This window comes from Chlamydotis macqueenii, chromosome 2 (assembly GCF_036417535.1).
Source record: "Chlamydotis macqueenii isolate bChlMac1 chromosome 2, bChlMac1.mat, whole genome shotgun sequence".
Lineage (NCBI taxonomy): Eukaryota > Metazoa > Chordata > Aves > Otidiformes > Otididae > Chlamydotis > Chlamydotis macqueenii.
In genome coordinates, this window is record NC_141557.1 from 84790838 (window position 1) to 84815873 (window position 25036).

Sequence of the window (25036 nt, forward strand, 5' to 3'; positions counted from 1 at the left end):
CATTTCAAGGTTGGTACAAGGGGTTTAGGTTTAGTATGATCATAGTTAATCAACGACATTTTGGTGGTGTAATGGTCTGGAGGCTGGATTTTGCAAGGAGGACAATCTGTCTATGTGGCTGGTATTTGGTATTGCTATTTTGCAGGCTTTAGGCCAGTGGAGTCAGAAGTATGAGATGAGACACAAAGAAGGGCAAGATCTGCTTTGTCTTGAAATATTTTTTTTACAACCTGCTTTTAGGTGACCAATCAGATGATCACAGCATGTAAATCTTACATTACGAACAACAATACAGCCACCATCTGGAATCAACCTCAGGAGAGAGTTATGGAAAAGCTACAAGCAGCCATTAGACTTAAACAGGTAGGCGGGAAGACTGTGTGGAAAACAGAATATAAAGTAAGATTTAAGAGGGCATGATATTATATGAGGAAGCAATGTTATAGAATCATAGAATTGTTTGGGTTGGAAGAGACCTTTAAAGGTCATCTAGTCCAACCCCCTCTGGAAGGAGCAGGGACATCTCCAACTAGATCAGGAAAATGAAGCAACCGAAAAATACTCTTTGGAACTTGAGTGCTTGTATGAGAGCTAACGGGGCATTTAGTCTAGTGGCTGTTGATCTTTGGAAACAGGATTTCAATGCTTAGCCTAACCTAACTATGGTTCTTATATGAGAATTACTTGGATTTTCGTGACTGAGTTTCTCTAGAAAGTTTCTTCTCGTGTGATCAGGAGGGGTATGTGATGAAAATGAAGACAGAGGAAGTTACTGAGATGAATATTTTCCACAGATGTGTGAACAAGCTATACCTTTAGAAAGGGCAATTTAATGAACTGCGAAGAATTCAGTTGTTCAGATTGCATAGAACTGTTGGGAAGATAGCCTTTTTTTTTTTTTTTTTTTTTTGCATGCAATTCCATAAATGTTTTGGGAATTTTTTTTTTATTTTTTCCTTTAGAACATAGAGTCATAGGAGAATTTAGCTTAGAAAGGTCCTCAGCAGGTCTCTAGTTCAGCATTCTGCTAAAAGCCAAAGCAGGGGCAGCTATGAGATCAAACTTGGTATCGAACAGATATCAAACTTCCAGTTGGTATGGGAAGGTTCATATTAGGTTTTCTCCGTTATTACTTTTTAATCTCTTAATAATATGTGCTTGGAAGACTAGAATTTTATCCTGACACCTTCCAAAGCAACAAAACTTGCAAAGTTCTAGCACAAATTAGTGTAAATTTATATAACATCTTATCATCAGCAATGAGCAGTAAATTTGCACATTTCTATAAAGATACAGCAAATTATTCAGTTGCTACATTAAAATACGTTGAAGGATTAGGTTTTCATTTGAGTCTTATTAGTTCCAAAAGCTTTCAGAAAATCAATAGATTAAAACTTAAAATGACTTAGGAAACTCTGGGCCCTTTGTATTAATATTTCCAAATGGTTTTATTCATACACATGTGTGCTAAACAATAATGAATGTTGTATTTCAAAGAACACTACTCTTGAAAGAAACAGTTTTAGGAAAATCTGTAGACTATGTAATCTGACTTTGGGAAAAATTTAGTTTTTACATGTTTGGAGTAAGGTTTGTGCCCAGTTAACAAAGCAGAATGAAAACTGGAAGCTGCTGTGGAGCAGCATTCTAACTTGAGAAGGGCTTTTGTTCTGGAAAGTGATTTTTGAAAATTTGAAACATTATTACTAAATAAAACTGCTCAGCACACAATCATTATTTTCAGTCTCTGAAGACTGAAATCTGGGTTGTCATCTTGAATATTCAGTAAATACATCAAGCCCTGCTATAAAAAGAACAGAATTTTATGCTTGCTAAGGATGGAATGTATGAACACGTGTATTTGCAGTTCATTCTTTTGATGAAATGTTGATCCTGTAATGGTGGCGTTGGGTTAGTTTTCAGACACAAGTTCTGTTACTGTCTTTATAGTGTTCATGATTGTTTATTGATGAAACGTCCACTTGCTATCAAGTGAAGATAATATCTGTCTGCATAAATTTTGTTCTAGCTGATGATAGTACCTTTTATTATATGCTTGATGTTCTTTTGTATTCTTTGTTTTTAGGAGTATCAAAATTGCTTTCACAAGATAAAAGAGAAATTGGAACAAAATCCAGCCGAAAGACAGTTTGATTTTAGTGAGATGTATATCTTCGGAAAATTTGAAGCTTTTCATCGACGTCTGGTAAAGATAATAGATGTTTTCAATACTATGAAAACCTACTCAGTTCTACAGGAGTCTAAGATAGAGGGATTGGAAGACATGATCACAAAATATGAGGTACACAGTAAATTTTGGATATCTTGTAAATCTGACTTGAACTTTAAACAATAAATAATTATGAAAATTAGAAAAGCGTTTGTCAAGAGAAATTAATTCTGTAAGTTGTACTAAAATTATTGGGTAATAGTGATATAAATATATGATTGCTGGGGAAGTGAGCAGACAAAATGAAAAGGGGCAGGTGGACATGTGAAAGAGGTATGTTAAAGTTGACTGAAAAAAGCAACAAAATGAGAGGACTTTGTAACAAGAGTAATTGGAGCCATGGTTTTGTGTTATGATCAGGAGAAAAAGTGAGAAGTGCAACAGTTTTTCTTTACAAATGTTTTGCTAGCTATGGAAGTGTGCTGTGATGAAAAGTGCAGACTGTCTTCGTCTCTTGCCCCTTATTCTAGGAGTACCTGATTAGTGCCTGCCACTGAGGCTGGCTCTGTTGTGGTTGATGCTACAGTCAGATTTTCCTTGCAGCTTGGGGTGAAACAAGCCCCACTTCCATTTCTGTGCCGCATAAATACAAACAAAAATAACTTTGATTTCTTGAAATAAGTAATTGGAAAAAAACCCCACAAAATTAAAAAAAACCCTTGTGCTCTCAGATTATTTTTTTTTTCGTTGCGGAAATACTGAGTTTTATTACAGAAAAGCATTATTAAGTTTACTTAAAATCTGTAGAGCTAGATCTAGACTGCAATCTACAGCTATATGTTTTATGAAGGAAGTAAGAGTTAATTCACAGATGGCTATATTTAAAGTGAGGGAGGGAGAGAATTTACTCTAGCTGGTTTGCTCTGGAAAGCTCTCCAGGTTTAGACTTTTTCTTTTTGTAACAGTGAAATCTCTTTGTTAGTATTGCTATTCAGGCTTCTTTCCTGATCCTCTTATAAAATAGGAGTGAGACTTGAACAACAAGGAGCTCTTCTAAGAATATAAATATGCTAAATCATGTTATTTTCCTTCCTTCCAAGATTAAATTTCTTTTCTAGCAAGTAGAGTCTTCCTTGCTTTTCCTGAGCCTGAGTTAACTTACCTTATTGTGTATCTTTCTTTGTGCAGTGTCATAATTGTGGCACTTGCAAATATTCATAGAATCATAGAATCATAGAATGGTTAGGGTTGGAAGGGACCTTCAAAGGTCATCTAGTCCAACCCCCCTGCAAGGAGCAGGGACATCCCTGACTAGGTCAGGTTGCTCAGAGCCTCATCCAGCCTGGCCTTGAACGTTTCCAGAGATGGGGCCTCCACCACCTTTCTGGGCAACCTGTTCCAGTGTTCTATAACTCGCATCGTAAAAATTTTTTTCCTAATTTCTAATCTAAATCTACCCCCCTCTATTTTAAAACCATTACCGCTCGTCCTATTGCAACAGGCCCTACTAAACAGCCTTTCCCCATCTTTCTTGTAGGCCCCCTTGAGGTACTGGAAGACCTCTATCAGGTCTCCCCGGAGCCTCCTCTTCTGCAGGCTGAACAGCCCCAACTCTCTCAGCCTGTCCTCATAAGAGAGGTGCTCCAGCCCTTTTATCATCTTTGTGGCCCTCCTCTGGACCTTCTCCAACTGGTCCATGTCCTTCTTGTGCTGGGGGCTCCAGAACTGGACACAGTACTTCAGGTGGGGTCTCACCAGGGCAGAGTAGAGGGGGAGAATCACCTCCCTCGACCTGCTGGCCACGCTTCTTTTGATGCAGCCCAGGATGCGGTTGGCCTTCTGGGCCACAAGGGCGCATTGCCTGCTCATGTTAAGCTTCTCATCCACCAGCACTCCCAAGTCCCTCTCCTCAGGGCTGCTCTCAATCCATTCTCTGCCCAGCCTGTATTTGTGCCTGGGATTGCCATGACTCAGGTGCAGGACCTTGTACTTGGCCTGGTTGAACTTCATGAGGTTGGCACGGGCCCACCTCTCCAGCCTGTCAAGGTCCCTCTGGATGGCATCCCTCCCTTCCAGCGTGTCGACGGCACCACACAACTTGGTGTCGTTGGCGAACTTGCTGAGGGTGCACTCTATCCCACTGTCCATGTCGCCGACAAAGATGTTGAACAGGGCCAGGCCCAACATGGACCCCTGAGGGACGCCACTCGTGACCGGTCTCCACATGGACATTGAGCCGTTGACCACCACTCTCTGAGTGCGGCCATCCAGCCAACTCCTTATCCACCGAGTGGTCCGTCCATCAAACCCATATCTCTCTAGTTTAGAGCGAAGGATGCCGTGTGGGACAGTGTCAAAAGCTTTGCACAAGTCCAGGTAGATGATGTCAGTTGCTCGTCCCTTGTCCACCGATGCCGTCACCCCGTCATAGAAGGCCACCAAATTGGTCAGGCACGATCTGCCCTTGGTGAAGCCATGTTGGCTGTCAGCAACCACCTCCTTGCTCTCCATACCACCTCCTTGCTCTCCAGAAGTCAGAAGTATTCAATGTGTGGAGTTTGTAGACTGCTGTTAGAGATTGCATGAGATACTGTGGGAGTAGAGACAAATGTGACATTCTGATTTGCTTTATCCTATCCTCTTCCCTTTTGCTATAGTAATGTGTAACTCACTTTGCTTTAGTTAAATAACCATAGGATAAAATGTGAACATTCCACGGTCCATCCTGGTTCAATTCACTCCCTGTTGCAGTCCAGAGTTTTGATTCCTTGACCACATCCTTCACAGTAGCCAGATTTCTCCTTTGTTCTCGTCTGTAGTCTTCTGAGAAGAAACCTGGGCACAACTGGAAGGATGGCTTGGTCCAAGACTATTCCACTTGGGCAGGATGAGCATGAGCTGCTCTAAATTTTGCTTCATTCACTGAAAGCTACTCTCTAAAGCTGTGCCAGCAGGCTTCTCAGCAACTCATGTGCTTAGGTAGAAAACAGTACATGTAAGGTTCTGGATAGTATGCATAAAGAACAGAAACTGATTGTACTTTTTTAACAGTGAAAAAATTGAGGTACAGAAGTATTTGACATGGACCATAGCTATAGTTACGTGACTGATTATATGACTTGAAAAGTTTTTACAATCAGAAGTTATTATGTTGCAGTTTTTTATACTTTACTACTTAGTTGCTATCTAGGATTTGCTTGTTTTCAGGTGAAAAAATGGAACTTTTATTTATGGCAAAGCAATAAAACTGAAGTTCAGTTGATTTATAATAAAATCTTGGAAGTCTGCTGGGCTGAAAATGTACTGAGCTTCATAGCTGTGGTAAACTACTAGGATGTTGAACACTGGTTCCTTATTAAAAATCCTTAAACTGTGCGTACAGCTCAAGGAAGATGCTGGTTAAGATGGACTTTCATTTGAGTGGACTGTAGTTACGTAAGAGAAGCCAGGAATAAGTTGTCCGGGGCTGGTGATGGGTTGTATCTTACTGTGACTTTTAATAATCTGTTTTTCTATGGAATTAGTTAATTTAAAGACGTGGAAAATAATAATGTGAAAATACTTTTCTTTATTAACTTTGTTAATTTTTAAATACAAATATTGAACCTCTGTATGAGAGAATATTTAATGGGTAACAAATGTCTGTGATGGAAAGCAAGATTCTGAATTTTCTTTCAGTTCTAATGACCTTAAAGCAGAAGAAAATAATATACATGAAATTCATATGGCCATTGCACCAACTTATTTCCTGCAAATAGGTCATTTACATGGTTTCCTTATATTGCTCCGCAAATACTGTTAACTAATGGCAAAGGTAAAATGTGAATATGCACAGTCTGTTGTGCTAAATATCTTGATGTACTAAGTCGTATAGATAAAACAATTTTTTGGTAATAATTTTCTTTTTCTGTGAAACTGTTTAGAGCATTGTTGACATAATGAAGAAAAGGCATTACAATTTCTTGGATCAACGGAAGACTGACTTTGACCAAGATTATGAAGAGTTTTGCAAAGACATAAATGATCTTCGTGTAGGTTTTATGATTCAAATAAGAATTTAATTTACTGAAGAATCCTCATGAAAACAAAAGTACCTCAATCTGAATTACCACCAAACAAGTTATGCAAATCTCAGATTTTGTATTCTGAAATTGAAAAATTATTGTCATGTATCTCTACTTTAAAACTTGCATTTATTATCTAACTTTTTAGGCCAGTTTCATGGGATAGGCCAGAAAGGGCCTTGAGGACCTCCAGCAAAAGGATTTTTTGTTACTGTACTTTGGAAGTTATGCTATGCAAAAAGTAATTATTTCATTCCGTGAACAGGAGCATAGCACAAATAAGTCAATTAATTAACATTCCCACAGTTGTGAAATAACAAGTTGGCAGAAGGAAAGAGTATCTGTAGAAGAAAAAAAAAAATATTTTGGCTGCCAAAGAGGCAAGCAAGCATTACTTGAGGGTTCTCAGCATGGTGGAACATTTGAGGGTACAAAAGCTTTGTTGATTGCACAGCTACAGAGGGAACTTGGAAAGAAAATGCCTTGAAAGTTGATTGTATTTTGTTTAATTCTTGAGGGAAGAAAGAAAAGGAAAATTGGTACTTACTGAGGTCAGTTTCACATGAACAAATTATGTTCTAATATAGTGCATGATAAATCCTGTCAAATAATACCTGGCATCTTTGAGATGTCTGCCTTGTGTAGTTCTCTGCTCTTACAACTATTTGCTCTCCTTCAGGATCAATTAAGGATTTTCATGGACATCACCTTTGAAAATATCCTGAACACTGAAAGAGCGCTGAGTATGTTGAAGAAATTTGAAAGGTACTGTGTCTTATCTAGATTGCTAGAATTCTGACAGGCAATGGAAATGAGACTTTGAGGATGGTGGGAAGTGGGGGGAGCAGAGCAGGAGGCATCTCCTTATGTAAAAACAAAAAACTTGACCTCCTCTCGCTCAGCTGTTCAGCCCTGTTAAAGGATGTCTGCTCAGCAGTGTGGATGAATAAAAACCACATTTTTTTTTGTATCAGAAAATGCAAAATATAAGTGAACTTTGAACTTAATCTTTCAAAGTTAGCATAAGTATAGAAATACTTTATGGCTGTTAGCGTATTTGCCTTAGCTTTGTCCTTGAACAATGACATTAATTTCTTACCACAGTACAGTTAGGAGAGAGTAAAACGATTGTATTAGGAAACAGTGAAATTTGTCTTGATAAATTCACATTGTTTCAAGGCAACCTCAGTCTTTATTGCATCAAATTTCTTTTAATATTCTGTTTAATGGAGTAGGCTGATAGTAGTGGATTTGTTACAGTTTGGTGTGTGTAATTTTAGCTCGGTGTTTGAAAACGGTAACAAAATAGAAAATGTGTAGACTTACTCGGAAACTTTTATCATCTGGTCTAAATCTTGGTTGCTTGGAATCAGGTTGTGACAGCATTCGTTTAAGATTTAGTGAAAACTCTGCTGCTAAAGTAGTTATTTTCTAAGGAGTGCAAGGGAATCTGCAACTGCTGTATTTTCCAACAGTTCATTGGAAGAATTTCAGAATTATTGAAGGAATTTTTTTAATGATTATTATTTTTCTAAGCAGATTACAAATCCCAAATCTTGGCATTGATGAAAAATATCAGAAAATACTTCAAAATTATGGTCATGACATAGAAACAGTCTGTAAGATCTACACTAGGCAGAAGCAGAACCCTCCACTGGCTCGTAATCTGCCTCCAATAGCTGGTAAGATCTTGTGGGCACGCCACCTATTACATAGGATCCAGGAGCCCATGGAGGCTTTCCAGCAGCACCCGGCTGTTCTGCAAACACCAGATGGCAAGCACGTAATCCGCAACTACAACAAAGTAGCAAAAGTTCTTATCGAGTTTGAGGTGATCTACCACAGGGAATGGCTTCAGCAGGTAAAACAGCTGATTTTAATCAGCATATTTCTTTTTAAAAAGTGATGGATTTTTGTTGTTGGTAGCCTAATAACTTCTAGCTCTACAGATGAGATTGGATTCTGGTTGGTTCAGGTCTCAGTGAAACACTGAGTTAAAGCAGTGTGAAAGAATCTCTGTTTAATAGTGGTAGTCATGTATGCTAAGCTGTAGACTTAGGATGCCTGTTAAGTGAGGAATGGAACAAGAAAAAGTACTTCATGAAAGAGTGTTTCTATTAATAAATTGTGCCTGTACTGCCTGTAGCTGAATTTAGGAGCAATTGAAAGACCTTGATTATACCTAGGAAGTTATAATGAAAAATATTTATTATAGAAAAGTATAATGATTCAGTGGCAGCCTTAGCTGCCTCTCTGTCTCTGCCATATCCTACTGCCTCTGGTGCAAGAAGATCATGTGTGGGGAGAGGAGTTTTATCAGCTGATTAGCTGAAGGTAAAAGCAGACACAGGTTTCCTGCTCTCTGGACAATATAGATTTTGTTTTTGAGTGATAATCCATGGGTACACTCTGAGAGAATTTACATGTAAAAAGCATCCATTCTCAACAGATCATGTCCTGTAGAATTAACAGCATATTCATTGCACAAGTGGGTTTTGCGCTTGTTGTGGGTTAACCCTGGTAGGCAGCTAAACACCATACAACCGCTTGCTCGCTTCCCCCTGCACACCCCCAGTGAGACAGGGAAGAGGAAGGGAAAAGTAAAAGCAAGAAGATTTGTGGGTCAAGGTAAGAAGTTGTTTAGTAAGTGAAGGAGAAGTGGAGGAAGAGAGAAAGAAAACAAAGTAAGTGTTGCAAACACAATCACTCAGCACCTCCCATGAGTAGACCAGTGCCCAGCTGGTTCCAGGGCAAAAGATGGCTAACCCCCTCAACCCTTGCCTCTCCCTTTTTATTGCTGAGAATGACGTTATATGGCATGGAATATCTCTTTGGTTATTTTAGGACATCTGCCTGGTTTTGTCCCCTCCCAACATCTTGTGCACCTCCCCCAGTCTATTCACTGCAGGGGAATGAGTGAGAAACTGTTCTGGTTTTGTTAGTGAGGGGGGGCCTAAGGTGGTAGCTTCTGTAGGAAACTGCTAGAAGTCACTCCCCTTTGTTCAGTGGACTCGGCCGGGCCTAGGGCGGACCTGCTGCTGGCCAAGGCCGAGCCAATTGGTAGCAGAATGTCCCGTGATAACGCCTCTGCGATAACGTATTTAAGTAGGGGAAAACAGGAAAAAGAAGAGGAGAAGATGTGAAGCAGCTGAGCGGGGGGCAGAGAGGGGGAGGTGTGAGCCTCATGGGCCTTGCAGGCCTCACCCTCTGGCCTCCCGCCGGGCAGCCGCCTGGGCCCAACTCGGCCCGGCCCGGCTGCAAGAAGTGGAGAGGAGATGAGAAGTGAATAAGATGTAAAAAGGATCCTGAGAGGCGTCTGCCAGCCTGTTGTGAGGAACGGCTGCAGACGCCAAGGTCAGTTCAGAAGGAGGGGGAGGAGTAATATGGCTCCTGGCCAAGATTCCTCTGCAACTCGTGGTGAAGACCATGGTGGAGCGGGTTGTCCCCCTGCAGCCCATGGAGGTCCACGGAAGGGCAGAGATCCACCTGCAGCTCGTGGAGGACCCCACGCCAGAGCAGGTGGAGGCCTGAAGGAGGCTGTGGCCCGTGGAGGGCCCGCTGGGGCAGCTGTTCTAGAGGGACTGCACCCCGTGGAAGAGATGACCCACGCCGGAGCAGTTTCACGGAGGACTGTGGCCCGTGGGAGGGACCCCACGCTGGAGCAGAGGAGGAATGCGAGGAGTTCTTCCCCTGACGATGATACAGCGGCGTAAAACAACGCGTGATGAACTGACCGCGACCCCCATTCCCTTTTCCCCCCCCGTGCCGCTCGGGAGGGGAAGGTAGTAGAGATAATGTTAAGCCCGGGAAGAGGGAGGGGTGGGGGGGAGGTTATCTTGTTCCCTGTCTCATTCTCCTGCTAATTTTAGAAAATAAATGAATAGTTTTCCCCAAGTCGAGTCTGTTTTGCCCGTGACGGTAACTTTAAGGATTTCTCCCCGTCCTTATCTCAAACCTTGAGCCGTTTTTCTTATATCATCTCCCCCTGTTCTCTCGGAGGGTGGGGGGAGCAGGAGAGAGACTGCGTAGTCTGGTCCTGATCAGGGCTGAACTACGACAGAAACAGAGGTGGCCTTGATGTTGTGCAAGCACTATTCAGCAACAGCTGAAACATTAGTGTGTTGTTAGTATTGTTTGATTACAAATCTGAAACACAGCACCATACAACCTGCTATAAAGAAAATTAACTATATCCCAGTCAGACACAGTAAAGAGCCATTTAATTTCTTATCAGTCATTTGGTAAGACTTTGTAGTCTGAATATTCTTCAGAAAACATAGTTTACCGTAAGTTCTAAATCTTGTTTGATTTTGTCCTGTTGGGTTTTGTACATAGAATCACTGACTGCATTCATATTATCAGATGGCTTCTGCAGGGACTGCTTTATAGCCTTGAAAACTCTGCGAAAAATGTCCTATTGACATATTTCCTATTGACATATGTCCTATTGACATATTTTCCACCTTCAGTTTCTTTGTTACCTTGTTAAAGACCATGTTGTAGAAAAAATTACCTCAGCCTCTCAAATCTCAAAAAGAAGGATCAGAATCTCCAGATGACTGTTTTGAAGGTGGTGGCACAATTAGCAATGAATCTGCCTGTTGTTCTTGGACCTCAGCCCCAACTTTTGTACAATGTGAAAATCTCTGGTGCTGATAAACATCAGTCTTTGCAAAGCTAGTCTTACACCAGACTTGAGACCACAGATTCCTACTGTCTCTTGTCCAATCTGAATATACTAAGATTTCCTGACTCTTCCTTCCCTCTTTACGCTTGCATTTGCCATAAAGGTTTAAAAGATCATCATATTTCATTGTCTGATACTGTAAGTAGGAGTGCTTGTGTCAATTTGGTATACTAAAACAGGGGAAGTGACTACAATATTAGAGGTTGTATAATATGCTGTATTCAGACTACCTTGGCTCTGCTGCTAGGTATATGTTACTGATGATTAATCTGATGTTGACAGCCAGCTGGGAATCAAGGAACCTGAAGAATATGACCTCAACTGTTCTTTTATTATAGATTATATTTCAGGTATATCAGATCTAAGTTTGGCACTAGTGATCTCTGTATAATGGGACCTCTTCCCAGGTAGTAATGAAAATTGCCATTGTTGTACTTAGGAATGTCTTTAACTTCAAGTGCTTATTCTGGTAACTTAGAATCATAGAATCATGGAATAATAGAATAGTTAGGATTGGAAGGAACCTTTAAAGGTCATAATCTCTGACCCCTCTTGCAAGGAGCAGGGACATCTTCAACTCGATCAGGTTGCTCAGAGCCCTGTCCAACCTGGTCTTGACTTGAGAAGCCTATCTTTCTTTGATTTCATGTGCTCCTCACAGAGATCTGGTACGGTATGTGTATCCCTCACGTTTTATGGAAGAGGAATTGTGATGCAGGAAGCCTTTGGCATTTGTTTAGTGTTTCTATCTTGGACTCAGTTTGTTTTGATGGCAGTTCTGTGCTGGACACCTGCATTGTTCCAAGTATACTGATAATAGCTTTCACTGAATATCATGTCCTTGCCTGGGCACTTTTAAGATGTGTTACTTGTCTGAGCTATAAAGACTAAGGAAGATGTATGCTTCTTGTGGGGCTACATTGGTCTCCTTTGGCTAGATGATCTAGTGATCAGTTTTTCTGACACATACCATACATTGACGGAGCACTCAAGTACATTCTCCTTTAATCTTTTACAAAATGACTGTAACATCGAAGGTATCTCCTCTGAACTGGTACCTTTCTTTGTGAGGTTCTAGAGATCTGATTCTGATCTGTGCTAAAAGTAAGCTAGTTTCTCCTATAGCAGAGTCAAATCACAGTTGGCAGTCTTATAAACTTACTGAGCCTGCTCCAACCTTATGCTCATTAGGTATGAAAAAAACCCAAAAAGTTTTTGAAACGAGCACACATGCTTTGAGAATACATGAAAAGTACATCTGCTTTAACATCAATACACTTGTCTATCACGTATGGCAAAGGAATGTGACCGCTGTTCAGTAGTCTCTTCTCTCTTGAGCCAACGAGTGCAGATGGATGTGGACATGAGTACCGTAGAACACAAGGTGGAGCTCCTGCTCTACTCCTGAAAAAAACAAAAACAAAAACAAAAAACGAGAGGTGAGCAGGAGTCCAGTGGTGAATACAAATACAACGGAAAGAGGGCTGTAGCTCCTACTGCTTTTTATTCTATATGGTGGAAATAGTTAAGCTTAGTGTCACTTTCTGATGTTTCTGAACATTTTTTCCCCCTTCTCCCTGTTTGTTGCTGGATGATTATCACTTTGTTTATCCACTTTTTTTTTTTTTTTTTTTTTTTTTAATAGCATCAGGTTTAAACCCATTATTTTTGTGCTATATCCAATGATGTTCAACTTGGACATATTAAAATAATAAAATACAAGGAAGCATGAAAGTTACTATAATTCTATGGCAGTGTAAAATTTGTGCCTTCAATGTACCCCTTATTTCTGTTACCTTGATAATGAAAATTGCATGGAAAAGACATAAATGGAAGAGGAAGAGATTCATAGTGGGAATAATGAGTCTGAAGTCCAAAATAGAGTGCAGTAAGATTTGCTGGTGAACTTTGCAGAAAAAAATTAAACTTCACTCACTGTGCTGAGTGACTTTTGTGCTAGTGGATAGAGTGTGACAACTTCACTGACAAAACTTGATTAGATAATTTATTGAAAAATGCTGTGTAAAATGTTATGATAATACATGATATAGCTAAACCAAGCAGTATAGTCAACTATATTTTAGGCATTGAAAGGGAGTGCAAATTTTCAGTGTGTGTTCCATAAAAAAAAGAAAAAAGTACAGTGAAAGAAATCAATAGGTTATGAAACTATGGCTTAAAAGCAACCTCCGTCTCAATGTAATGTGATACATAAAATTGGGAAGTGAATAAAGAACAATAAAATTATGTCAGCAGAAGGACAACTGGAAAAGCAAGGTTTTTCATGTCTGAAAGATTCCCCTACCTAAGGCACGACTTCTTCCGGGTATCAGCCAAATTTTCCATGTGTGGTGGTCCTTCTAATCACATGGAGAACAAATGGTGTTTTAATGTTGAAATAAGACAGTTAAACCATTAGTGTGATTAGGCTTCCCTTTTAAGAATAAAAAAAAAATCTATAATAAATATTAATTTTAGTCTCTTGAAGCATTTATTCTGATGTTGGATATAATTGTGAGTTCCATTAAGATTGGATCATGGTATATCTGTTAGGTAGTGGAAAACAAGTGAAAGGAGAAATCAGGATAAGTTTATTCAAAAGATATCTGAAGAAGTTATCCAAGAATAATTGTGTTCATTCAGGAGGTTGTGTGCAGCCTTATTATAGAATGTGCAATAAGTTTCAGGGAAATGAGAGTTCAGTTTAAGAGAACTGAAGTAAGAAAGTCTATGCCTTTGCTTTTACATTTGACTGTGGAATTCAGCTTACGATATCCAAGAACCAACAGAAAAATGTCTGTTGAATAATGAGCAGTTAATTTGGTTGTTAAGCATTTGTACACAGCTGGTGTTAATGAAGTTTTGATGTTGATTCATACCATATCCATCTTTATTGTCAGCAATACCTGATTTTAGTATCTGACAAAGTGATATTTATGTCCAAAATGATGTATTTCAGGAATGATGACTTTGTTTCCCGCAGATTGAATTAGCTGAAAGAGGACTTCAGGCATCTCTCTTGGTAAAAGCTCCAGAAACAGGAGAATTATCTGTGAATTTTGACCCTCAAATATTAACTTTAATCAGAGAAACAGATTGCATGGCTCAAATGTGCCTGGAAATCCCACTAATTGCAAGTATTATTCAACAGAAGAGACACTGGTATAAGAAGATTGTCAACAATTTGCACGTGGGTTTATTTTAGTTATTTTATGTATGTATAGTGCACATTAAGATCTCTAGGTTCTATACATAGTGAAGATCAACTCTTATGCATTAGGAAAGCATTGGCAAATCTATTTTTTATCTTTATGACTGTCTTGAGGCACTGTTTGAAAGAATTTATTGGCTTTGTACTTTCTGTGAAGACGTTTCAAACATGCCTGCGTTTAGGGAAGCTCTGCAGAGCTTGGGAAAGAGAAGAGGATGGGGGTGAAAGGAGGCTTACAAGAAGCCTCACTCTGTTGCTTGCTTTCTAAATGATAAGCAGCTTATCTCTCATCCAATAATGGAGTCGACATTGAATGCAGTTTGTTTTGAGAGGATAGCTGAGAGGTGGTATGCCTTTAAAAAGTGTAAAATATCCAGCAAGTAGCAGCATAGTTCCTGCACCAGTGTTTTACACAGATGCTCGTGGAATAGTTTAAAAAAGAGAAGGTAAAGCTTCCCTTTCTCTCGTCTTTTAAATCCTTTGGATCATTTTGTCTCCCTGTGAACAGACAAGGTTCTCAGTGGCTCAAGATAAGGCTTCAAAGATAGGTGTCCAGAAAACTATAGCTTCAAAGGGCTACTTGGTTCTGAAATGAGAAAAAAAAATTGTCATAACATTATTGCAAGGATTCTTTTTTTTTTTTGCAAAATATGTGAAACTAGAACAGTGGGTTAAAGATGCATTAGAAACCAAATGCCGTATTAAAGTTCTGGTAAGGCTGCTCTAGTGAAACTACTGAAAAATTCACTTAGACGCATTTTTTTCCCTTGGGCATTTTGTCTCCTGGGACATCCACTTAGAGGCCGAAATTTGCAACTCTTCTTCTGTGTTGTGGTTTAACCCTGGTAGGAAGCTAAGCATCACACAGACGCTCGCTTACTCCTCCCAGTGGGATGGGAGAGACAATCTGAAGGTTGAAAGAGAGAACCTGTGGATTGAGATAAAAACAAATGAATAGGCAAAGCAAAAACTGTGTGCACAAGCAAAGCAGAACAAGGAATTAATTTACTACTTCCTATTGTCAGGCTGTTGTTTAGCCATCTCCAGGAAAACAAGGCTATATCACAGTTACTTGGGAAGACAAACACCATAGGTATAGGATATCTTTTTGGTCAGTTGGGGTCAGCTGTTCCAGCTGTGTTCCCTCCCAGCTTCTTGTGTGTCCCCAGCCTGCTTGCTGGCCCAACAGTCTAAGAAGCAGAAAAGGACTCAATGGTGTATGAGCACTGTTCAGCAGCAGCCAAAACATCGGTGCATTATCAACACTGTTTTGGTCACAAATCTAAAACATGGATGGCACCGTATGAGCCCCATGAGCTCCATTCCAACCAAACCCAGTACAATCTACAAAGATGAATTTCCATGTGAAGTAGTACTTGCATTATTATAAAGAGCAACAAATAGTGAACTTCTACAAAAAAATAATGAAAACATTTCCCAAAAAATTAATTATAGTTTCCTTAGAATTTCAGTGATGTACATCCAGAGGAATTTTCTTAGTTTAAGTTATGATACATATATGTATGTGAAGAGGTTCAAATCAGCATATGTGAACTAATACTTTTATTCTTTGTTTATTTCAGATGATGCTGGCAGAATATAAAAGAATTAAACTGAAAATACAACACCCTATTGAACAGCTGATGGCTCCTCATTTAGCAAATGTAGATGATGCTATCCAGCCAGGTCTGATGTTACTGACCTGGACATCCTTGAATATGGAGAAATATATTAATACGGTTTTTAACAAGCTGAGTAAGTCACTTGCCTCCTTCCATTAACTCCTACTTGTTTGTTTCTGTACAAATGCGAGCTATATTATTAAGCCTGCTATCCTTTATATGATTTGCACTTAATTGACATATATGTGAAAGAAATTAGAATTTTCATCTGTCTTGTACTTCATTAAACCTCTGCTTTGTAACAACACCTTATTTTTTGTTTCATCTGTTTGTCAAATTTTTGCTAATATGGATAGGAAGGCAGTTAGGATTAAACCAAGCATAAAGTAGTGCAGAACATCCTGTGTATTCTGAATTCAAAGAATGATAGCTACTTTTTAAAAGAGCTCCTATGTTTCAGGCTTTTCTTGTCTTTTTTTTCTAAAATGCACAAAACAGGTTCTAAGGGAATAATAAATCGACAGAATTGGCACTGTCACTGCTCAACAGCTTTTCACATTAACCTTTTTTTTTAACATCAGTTTCTTTAAAACTAATGCACACACATCTTGGGCAACAGCTTTAGAAAACAGATGAGCTTGTAGTCTTTTCAAAAATTATGACAAGATTGCACTGAGATGTGTATTGTTTCTGAAGACACCAAGTTCCTTTTGCTTCAGCTTAATTACTACATCAAACTGATTTTGTTTTTTGAAATGATGGAAGTAGCTGTAGTGGGAATTTTCTTTAGTTGAAATGGCAAATTAAAATGCATTTTGGATGCTAACCTGACATTACACTCAATTTAATTTTGAATAATACAAGTAGTTTGAGTCTGGAACAGGCACTTTGTTGCTATTTCAATTGCATCATTGAAAGGAAATTGCTATTAAATTGTGAAAATTCTACTGATTGTTTTCTGTTAACTGTTATTTGGCTTCTAATATTTTTTTGAAGGATAAACATTTTATTTGTCAAAAGTTTCTGTTGCTAGTAGTTCTCCAAGTGGTGACTGGTTCAAGCCATGGAAGGAGAAGTATACTTGGACCTCAGTTAAATTTTAGTGTCTTCGCATTTGAAATGCATATACTTTAAGCTGACTGTATATATATTTATACTATTTTGCCTATTTTTTAAGGATATAGGTAGCATATGCAATATATGGGTGTATGTTATGCAAAAAATTAATTGTGATTTCAGTGGTGAACTTTGCCATAGAAGTTTAGATATTTGAAGTAAGCTGGTTAAAGTGTAGAATTCATATAGAATTGAATATATTTTGTTGAAGTAAAAATTTAAGCAGGACTCTGGAAAAACTCTTGTTTCAAACTTTTAAGCTTGTCTTTAATCTTCTGTTTGCTTCAAAAGCTGGGCTGGAGTTATTGCTTGATCGAGTGAATGACTTGATTGAATTTCGTATTGATGCTGTCCTTCAAGAAATGAATAGTGTGCCACTCTGTAAGTTGCCAGAAGATGAACCACTGAGCTGTGAGGAGTTTCTTCAAAAGACTAAGGTTATTAGATAAAAATTTCATGAAGAAGAGCTCAATGACTTTGAATTAAGATATTTTCCCTTTTTTATGAGATAAAAACAGTGCAGAATTAGTGAAGCATGCGTGGGAAACTGCAGTAAGGAAGTCCCTGCTTGATTGTCTGGAACCTTAGAAAGAAACTAAAATACCAAATGCAAAGAGGTCTGAGCTGAGGTGTTCTTTTCTGAGTTTATTAATGTCAAGCCAACTACTGTATGATATTTCTTTCACACTTTGATATCACTCAACTTAAATGTTTTTCCCCCGTGATAGTATCGTTTTTCTTTTTTTTTTGTCATTGTTGCTTGTTAGAGCTTTTAACTAAGGGAATTGCCCATCTGATGCCTGTGAATAGCTCCATAACAATAGCTCCAATATTGTTGCCTGGGAGAGTAAATACTATGGAAATGATTGTGTACTGAACATCTTTGTTAATCTCAGGCTCTACTGAGCTGGTAATGGGATGTGCAAAATATACTCAGAAGTACCTGGGTGAAGGTGTGGTTTAGCCTCAGCTGGCAGCTAGTTACCACATGGCTGCTCACTCACCCTCCCCCGTCTCTGGGGGGAATGGAGGAGAGAAAATATAACAAAAAGCTTGTAGGTTGAGATAAGGACAGGGAGAGATCATTCTGCAGTTACTGTCACAGGCAAAATAGACTTGACTTGGGGCAAATAAATTGATTAATAATCAAATCAGAGTAGGAAAATGAGAAACAAAACCAAATCTCAAAAACACCTTCCTCCCACCTCTCCTTTCTTTCTGGGCTTAACTTGACTCATGATTTCTCTACCTTCTCCCCTCGAGTGGCACAGGGGTTGAGAGAAAAGAGGGTTGAGGTCAGTTCATTGCATGTTGTCTCTGTTGCCCCTTCCTCCTTGGAGGGAGGACTCCTCACACTCTTCTCCTGCTCCAGTGTGGGGTCCCTCCAATGGGAGACAATCCTCCATGAACTTCTCCAGTATGAGTCCTTCCCACAGGCTGTAATTCTTCACAAACTGGTCCAGCATGAGTGAAGTCATTTGGGAACAGATTGCTCCAGCATGTGTCCTCCATGGGTCCACAGGTCCTATCAGGAGCCTCCTCCAGCATAGGCTTCCCATGGGGCCACAGCCTCCTTCAGGCATCTGCCTGCTCCGATGTGGCGTCCTCCATGGGTTGCAGGTGGATCTCTGCTCCTCCATGGACCTCCACTGGCCAGCGGGGCACAGCCTGCCTCACCATGGTCAGCAACATGGGCTACAGGGCGATCTCTGCTCTGGCACCAGGAGTACCTCCTCCCCCTCCTTCTTCACTTGCCTGCAGAGTTCTTCCTCTCACATATTCTCACTCTCTTCTCTGCTACTGCTTTTTTCCCCTCCTTAAATGTGTTATCACAGAGACCCTATCACTGTTGCTGATGGGCTCAGCCTTGGCCATCAGCAGGTCTGTCTTGGAGCAGGCTGGCATCGGCTCTATTGAATATAAGGGAAGTTTCCAGCAGCTTTTCCAGCCACCCCTGTAGCACCCCTGCTACCAAAACCTTGCCACATGGACTCAGTACTGGGAAGAGCCCCTTCCTCCACCCCATAAAAATACTTTAATGTTGAGGAGGATTAACTGTAAGCATGTAAATTGTTCATCAGTTAGAAAACTGATTAAACTGGTAATAAAATTGACTGTCAGAATGATTTTTATGAGGCAATAGTGAGATATTCTGGCATTAAAATGCCAGAACAGGATATAATGTCTAACATGTTTTCTCCTGAGATAGACTTTGGAAAAGATTGTAGAAGATCATGTAGATAATCCCCATCCCTGGCCTCTTGAAGTAATAAATACTACAATTGAAAATTTTCTTTCTCTTAGTTTACTTAACTTTTGGCCTTTCCTATTTTGTCCCTTGTAACGGTTCACCTTGTTGTTAGATATGAAGCAAAACTTAAAATAATATTTTATGAAATTAATCATATTTTGTAAGCCTCACAATCTTAGTGTTGTTTGTTTTTTTTGGTTTGTTTTTTTTTTTATTTGGTCTTGCTGCTTTTCTGATAGGGTTGGTACTAAAATGTATATTCACTAAAGTAAAAATACATGAGAGTGAACACAAAAGTCTTTTCAGCACTGTGTGATAATTCATACTGCTTAATGCTGGTCTTCTGCAAGAAAATTTGAACTGCTACGAGGCAATTACAACACCATAACAGCCAATCAATTTGAGGTAGCAGAGTAAGTGGTATACTAACCCAGTTATGGGTGCAATGAAAATAGTAATAGTGTTTGTAAGCTTATTGTGGTTTTTAATTAGAAGGGACTAGAATAAAGTTCTGTCACCTAACAGGTTTCTTTAAGTTTCTAAAGAAATTGTTGCAACAAAAATAGTTAAACCATAGAAAAAAACTCAAAGTACTTTGTTTAGTAGTTACTGTTATATTGCAAATTGGATCTGGCTTCTCTCTCGACTAGATTGAATCCTTAGGAAGATCAAATATTGTGTCTTAAAATTTGGAAATGACTGAATTTTGCTAATGACTGAATTTTTCCAATTATTTATTTTTAATAAAATTGAAGTAGCCAGGTTTGATTAAGCTTAAAGAAATAGTAGATAACATAGAAGAAAAAAATGTAAAGGTAGTTATAGTTAAAAATCATAGTTGACTAAGGCATACTTGGTCAATTTTACCATAAATATTAGAGAAAAAAACTGCACAATACTTTAATATCTTTCTGAATTTTATTAAATATAGTTCTTTGATTTCTTCTCCCCCCAGTTAATAACTTTTTTTTCTTCTGTTTCTTCTAATCATAAATACAGGTTTTGATAGCTTTTTTTCTCCTATCTAGCTATAAATGAGAAATATGATTGGCTAATACTCCTTATGGCACAGCCAAATAATGTAAAATGGCAATGATTAAAAGAGAGATTAAATCTTCCATGTCTACATTGGAAATTTAAGAAAATGAAGAAGCACTTGCTTTTGGGGGCCCTTTAATGGAACTAGGCTTTTTATAAATGTTGATTCATTATATTTACTATGGATAAGTCATGTGGTTTAGGAAACAGGCCACAGAAATTTTTGAAGATATTTATGGTGTCTTTTTTTGGCACAACAAAAAATCCAACACTAAATAGTTTGGAGCAAACCAATTTAAAAATAGTGTTGTGTATTGATCTTGTTTTTCTCAAACCTGAGGCCTTGACATTTGTGTTAATAAAGGCTACCATGACTGTGAAATAGACATGTGAACCGGGAAGATAAGAACATATGTTTGTTTTGGTTTGATAACAGGAGCTCTGTATAAAAGGTTCTCGGACTTTACATTTGAAAAGCTCACTGGTGGAAGATGCTGCTAATGAGCTGATTAACATGTTACTTGACACTGAGGTACAGGTCAGAAAAGAAGATGAGAAATCTGTTGTACTCACTGGTGAAATAAGGGGAAAAAATACAGGTAAGAAGATTATATTGTAGCTCTGTTCTTACGTTTCTTTTGCATGCAGATGGTCTGTGTTGGGGGATATTGTAGCTTAGCTGACTGAGGTATCAATCAGTACGGAATGTCTAAAGACTTCTGTTCAGATTTGCCTGGATAACGGATCATTTAACAGTCGTCTATCATCTGCAAAATAGGTCAATCAGTCTAACTTGCACGTTGAAATGTTAATGGCATAGAAGCAGCTACTTACAGGCCTTGGTTAATTGCTGGACTTCCTAGAGAAAGAATATAAGAAATAATATCCAAATTTTGGTGATAATCATGCCCGTTTGACTGAGTAGAGAAGGTTTATAGGAGTAAAGGGACTGTTACATTGAGATAATACAGATTACAAATGAGTATAATCTGCACTTATGTAAAATTTAACTGTATTTCAGACACCTGTGGAGGTGTTGCTTTATGGTGTTTTCAAGTCCCTTAAGTCAATTTAACTAACTAGATTTATAATGTTTTAGCAGCAGAAGAGGAAAGAAGATTAAAAAGCTTGACTTCGTCCCACAATTCCAGTGAGATATGGGCTGGACTGTCTCCTTCAGCAAAGAGGAAGAGAATGGATTTAGAAATGTTAGAGGAAGAAGCCAATGAACTACTTTCCTACTTCAATCATTGTAATATTGACGCCCTTTTGAAAGTCACTCGAAACACACTGGACACCATACGCAAGCGCATCCATGCATCTTCCATGATCAACTTCTTAGGTGGCCATATTGCAGTACTTTACTTTCTTAGCCTATAAAAAGAAATATGTAAATGTAATATCCCAGAACTATATAAAAAAGAACGACATATGTAAAAGAGGGGAAAACAAAGGGAATTTGAATAACCTGTCTAGTTAAATCACAATTGATAACATGGTGTATTTCCAAAGAAGTTTTTTTTTTTCCTGTGAGAATGGGAATGTGTCATTGTGATGCTGTCTCTCTTAGGACTGACTGTACTCTTCTGAAGCTAGATGTTATATTTGGAGCTGGTCTTGATAATTGGTTACCTGTTTGACCTTGACTTTTACGTAAAACTGTATTAAAAAACAATAGAGAAAGAGGTGTGCTCTCTTTCTCTTACTAATTGCCTTTAGATCTTTCTATACATTATGTTGGAACACACTTCTGAGGTGTTTTCTTGGTACCTACTTTAAAGAAACAAAAATAAAGGCATTTGTATTTTGTCTCTATAGCATATAAAGCATACAATATTACAAGATTCTAAAGAATTTTTGTGCCTAGGAATCTTTCTTTTCTTAAGAAACTACACTCAGGACTCAACACTAGGATATATATATTGCTTTATATCATTACAATGCCTAGTTTGACGTCTTGAAAAAAATGTGAACAACTTTTTTTTTTTTTTTGTCTTTCTTTTAGAAAATCACAATTCTTCTAAGCAGAAAAAAGGTGCTAATCCTATAATTAGGACTAGTATTAACCTATCTATCCCTAATATCATCATGACACCCTCTTTGGATGAGGTACAGCAGACACTTAATAAAGTTGTAGATAGTATTGTGAAAGTCATTAAAGGAGTTGGACAGTGGAGTAAGGAAAGAATATTCAAGGTTTGTGTCTTTAACAGCCTTACTTAAAACTAATGTTTCGAAACTACTGCAAATAGAAAATGAAATTTAATTTCTCCCCCAGAAGAAAATGTTAGAGAGAAAAGTGGCCGTGTTGCGGTGCGAGAGCAGAGACAGCAGTTCTGATGATGGAATGAAGGAGACTGAAAAGAAAAACATCCACGGTAATGATAAATTCTGACATTGCTCAATTTGAATGTTGGGTAAATGTGATTTATACTGAATATGTTAAAGGGTATTAAATACAAAATGCATCAAAAGCAGTAGAATGAAGTCTTCATAGATTTTAAACTGCCTCAGAGAAGAAATAGGATATAACAACAATGCCAAAGCTTCTCTCTGTGATTAGAAACCATGCTTGCTTGAAGATACTTGACTTTGTGTGGAGTTGAGTGAGGGGATTTTTTTTGTGCCTCTTAGAGTTGTACTGCTTTGGGTTCTACCTGCATCATGCGATGAGCTGTTAGGGTGCCAGCTTGGGCAGCACGGTGGAAATTGTGAATGAGTCTGGAAAACAATTATGGTCAATATTTCTGCACAAAAGATCTTTCATGATTTGGCAGTGCAGTTTGTAACTTGGCATGTTCAAATGGCATCTTGGAACTTGTGCTGAAATTCCTTTGAGAAGGGTAGGTTGAACTTAAACAAAACCTGATATTGAATAGAAATATCTACAGAAATTGCAGTATTGGTGGAGAGAGGATTGTGTAAAGCATTAAATAGACTAAAATTTCTAAAAGGATTTTAACTTAATCTGTTTTGTGATGAGACATGGAATTAAGTTATTGAAGGCATTAATTTAAGGAAATTTAAGATGGTATCTTTGGTTGCTGGGTTTTTCTTGTCTGCAGTGGTTTAGAATCAAGCCAAATTAATGGCTCTACTTTGTACTTCAGGTACTTAAAAAATAGATTGAGTCTTTTTAGGTTAGCTCCCTCTTTCACACCTAAAAAGTAGGAAAGTAATACTGGTTAAGAAATTAAATTGTTCTTTCAAAACTAATACTTTCTCTTGCTCAAGATGAAATAAGAAATGATAGTAAATTCAGTCTTGTGGGTATTTCCTAACTAATGGACCTTCCTTTTATCTTTCTTTCTTTCTTTTTGAGGATTGGCTATTATCATCTCCTCTGATTTAATGTTACCTTGTATTTAAAATTGCCAATTGTAGTTTACTCCATATTATTTCAGGAAATAAAAATATTTATGGATTTACTCAATGCTGGTGTAACAATAAATCACTTGGGTCAAGTGTACAGGATAAACCTTGGGGAGGAGTGAGAGAAAAGGAAAGATTATATTTGAAAGATTGGAGTGGGACTTGTTCCAAATTTGATGGAGTACCTAGGTGAAGCAAGTTTCCTAAAATGGAGAGGTTTATGAATTTGTGGCAATTATGTTGGCCACCCGGACTTCTAGTTGCCTTTTTGATTATAAGAACACTTAACTTTAAAATGCATGCTTGTTGAAAAATAAGTCATTAGTGTTTGTCTATACGAGTTTGCTTGACCCAGACAATATTTCCGTCCTAGAACTGCTTTTGTGTTTGAATCTGTCTTTACAGATAGTATGTCAGATGCAGCTTCACTCAGTTTGTCTGATGCAGTGCAAAGCCAGATCTACTTCAAGAGTGTTTCAGAGAACAAAGAAATTGTTAAATTAGTATCTTTACTCAGCACTGCTATTAATTCTACAAAAAGGGTAAGACAATTGAGATGTTAATTCAATATCACTATGCAAGGGATATTAATATCCTTGGGCAATAAGGGTAGGCATTTAAAGCAGTGATTATAATGAATGAAAAAGTGTAGGATGGTAGATAGAAAACGTGGTTGCAAATTTGGAAATATACTTTGAAAGTGTAACATGGCTTAAGCGTACTCTGTTCAAAAATTTATGAGGCTTTGAATATTACACAAAGTAAAACTTAGGTCTGGTTAAAAACATACCTCCAATTGGTAAAACCTCATAAAAAACTAAGTATAGTTGAATTCTGTGTATTTAATATAGAACTTGTAGTAATTGTACAAGTGTGTTAAGTACACTTTTATTAATATAGAAATTCTAATTAAGCTAGTGTGAATTCTAGCCCATTATGAACAATTTATGAAGGTTTTTGGAAGAAAACTGTCAGCTTGGCACATGTAAAGTGCTGCATAGATTTGCTACTGGAGGTTAGGAGATAGCTTAAGGGATATGAGTCATTTCTTTGCCCTTTTCTTGTTCTATGGGCTCTGTAGTAAACTGTAGGTATTGAACTGATATTTCTTTGGGGAACTTTGCATCAGTTCCTCCTGGGGTCAGTCCTACCTTACAATGGAGCCTTACTAGGTGGAAATTTTTGACTCAAAGCTTTGTAACTTCAGTGGTACTAAAGCATAACTAGTGCTATGACATACAGGCTTGTGCTGAAGACTGAGGTGCAGTCGATAAAGGTGGATACTTATCTGGGTATTTCGATACTCAGTACTTAGTAGTTGAAACTTTTATCATTTAGCCAAATTTAAATGCCTGCAAGCACTATGTTTATCATAAGTCATGATGTGAATTATCTCTTATAGCATTCACCTCTCATTTACTTGTTTAATTAGCGGAAGAGATGATGATTTAACTTTGACATTTTCACAAACTCCTGCGAACTAGAAAAATAATTCTACTGCACAG

General features: G+C 38.2%; 1 protein-coding gene across 1 annotated transcript in view; it reads left to right on the forward strand.

Annotated features, from left to right (window-relative positions):
- The window catches only part of DNAH5 (dynein axonemal heavy chain 5), a 157689-nt gene that overhangs the window by 35978 nt on the left and 96675 nt on the right, over positions 1-25036 (forward strand). Inside the window, exons 10-23 of the mRNA XM_086742007.1 lie at positions 241-363; positions 2087-2302; positions 6094-6201; positions 6914-6999; positions 7771-8095; positions 13905-14111; positions 15716-15887; positions 17162-17307; positions 20596-20734; positions 21082-21099; positions 21262-21501; positions 22165-22355; positions 22438-22537; positions 23937-24073. Coding sequence (XP_086598133.1) covers positions 241-363; positions 2087-2302; positions 6094-6201; positions 6914-6999; positions 7771-8095; positions 13905-14111; positions 15716-15887; positions 17162-17307; positions 20596-20734; positions 21082-21099; positions 21262-21501; positions 22165-22355; positions 22438-22537; positions 23937-24073 — 2208 coding nt within the window. The remainder of the gene's footprint in view (positions 1-240; positions 364-2086; positions 2303-6093; positions 6202-6913; positions 7000-7770; positions 8096-13904; positions 14112-15715; positions 15888-17161; positions 17308-20595; positions 20735-21081; positions 21100-21261; positions 21502-22164; positions 22356-22437; positions 22538-23936; positions 24074-25036) is intronic.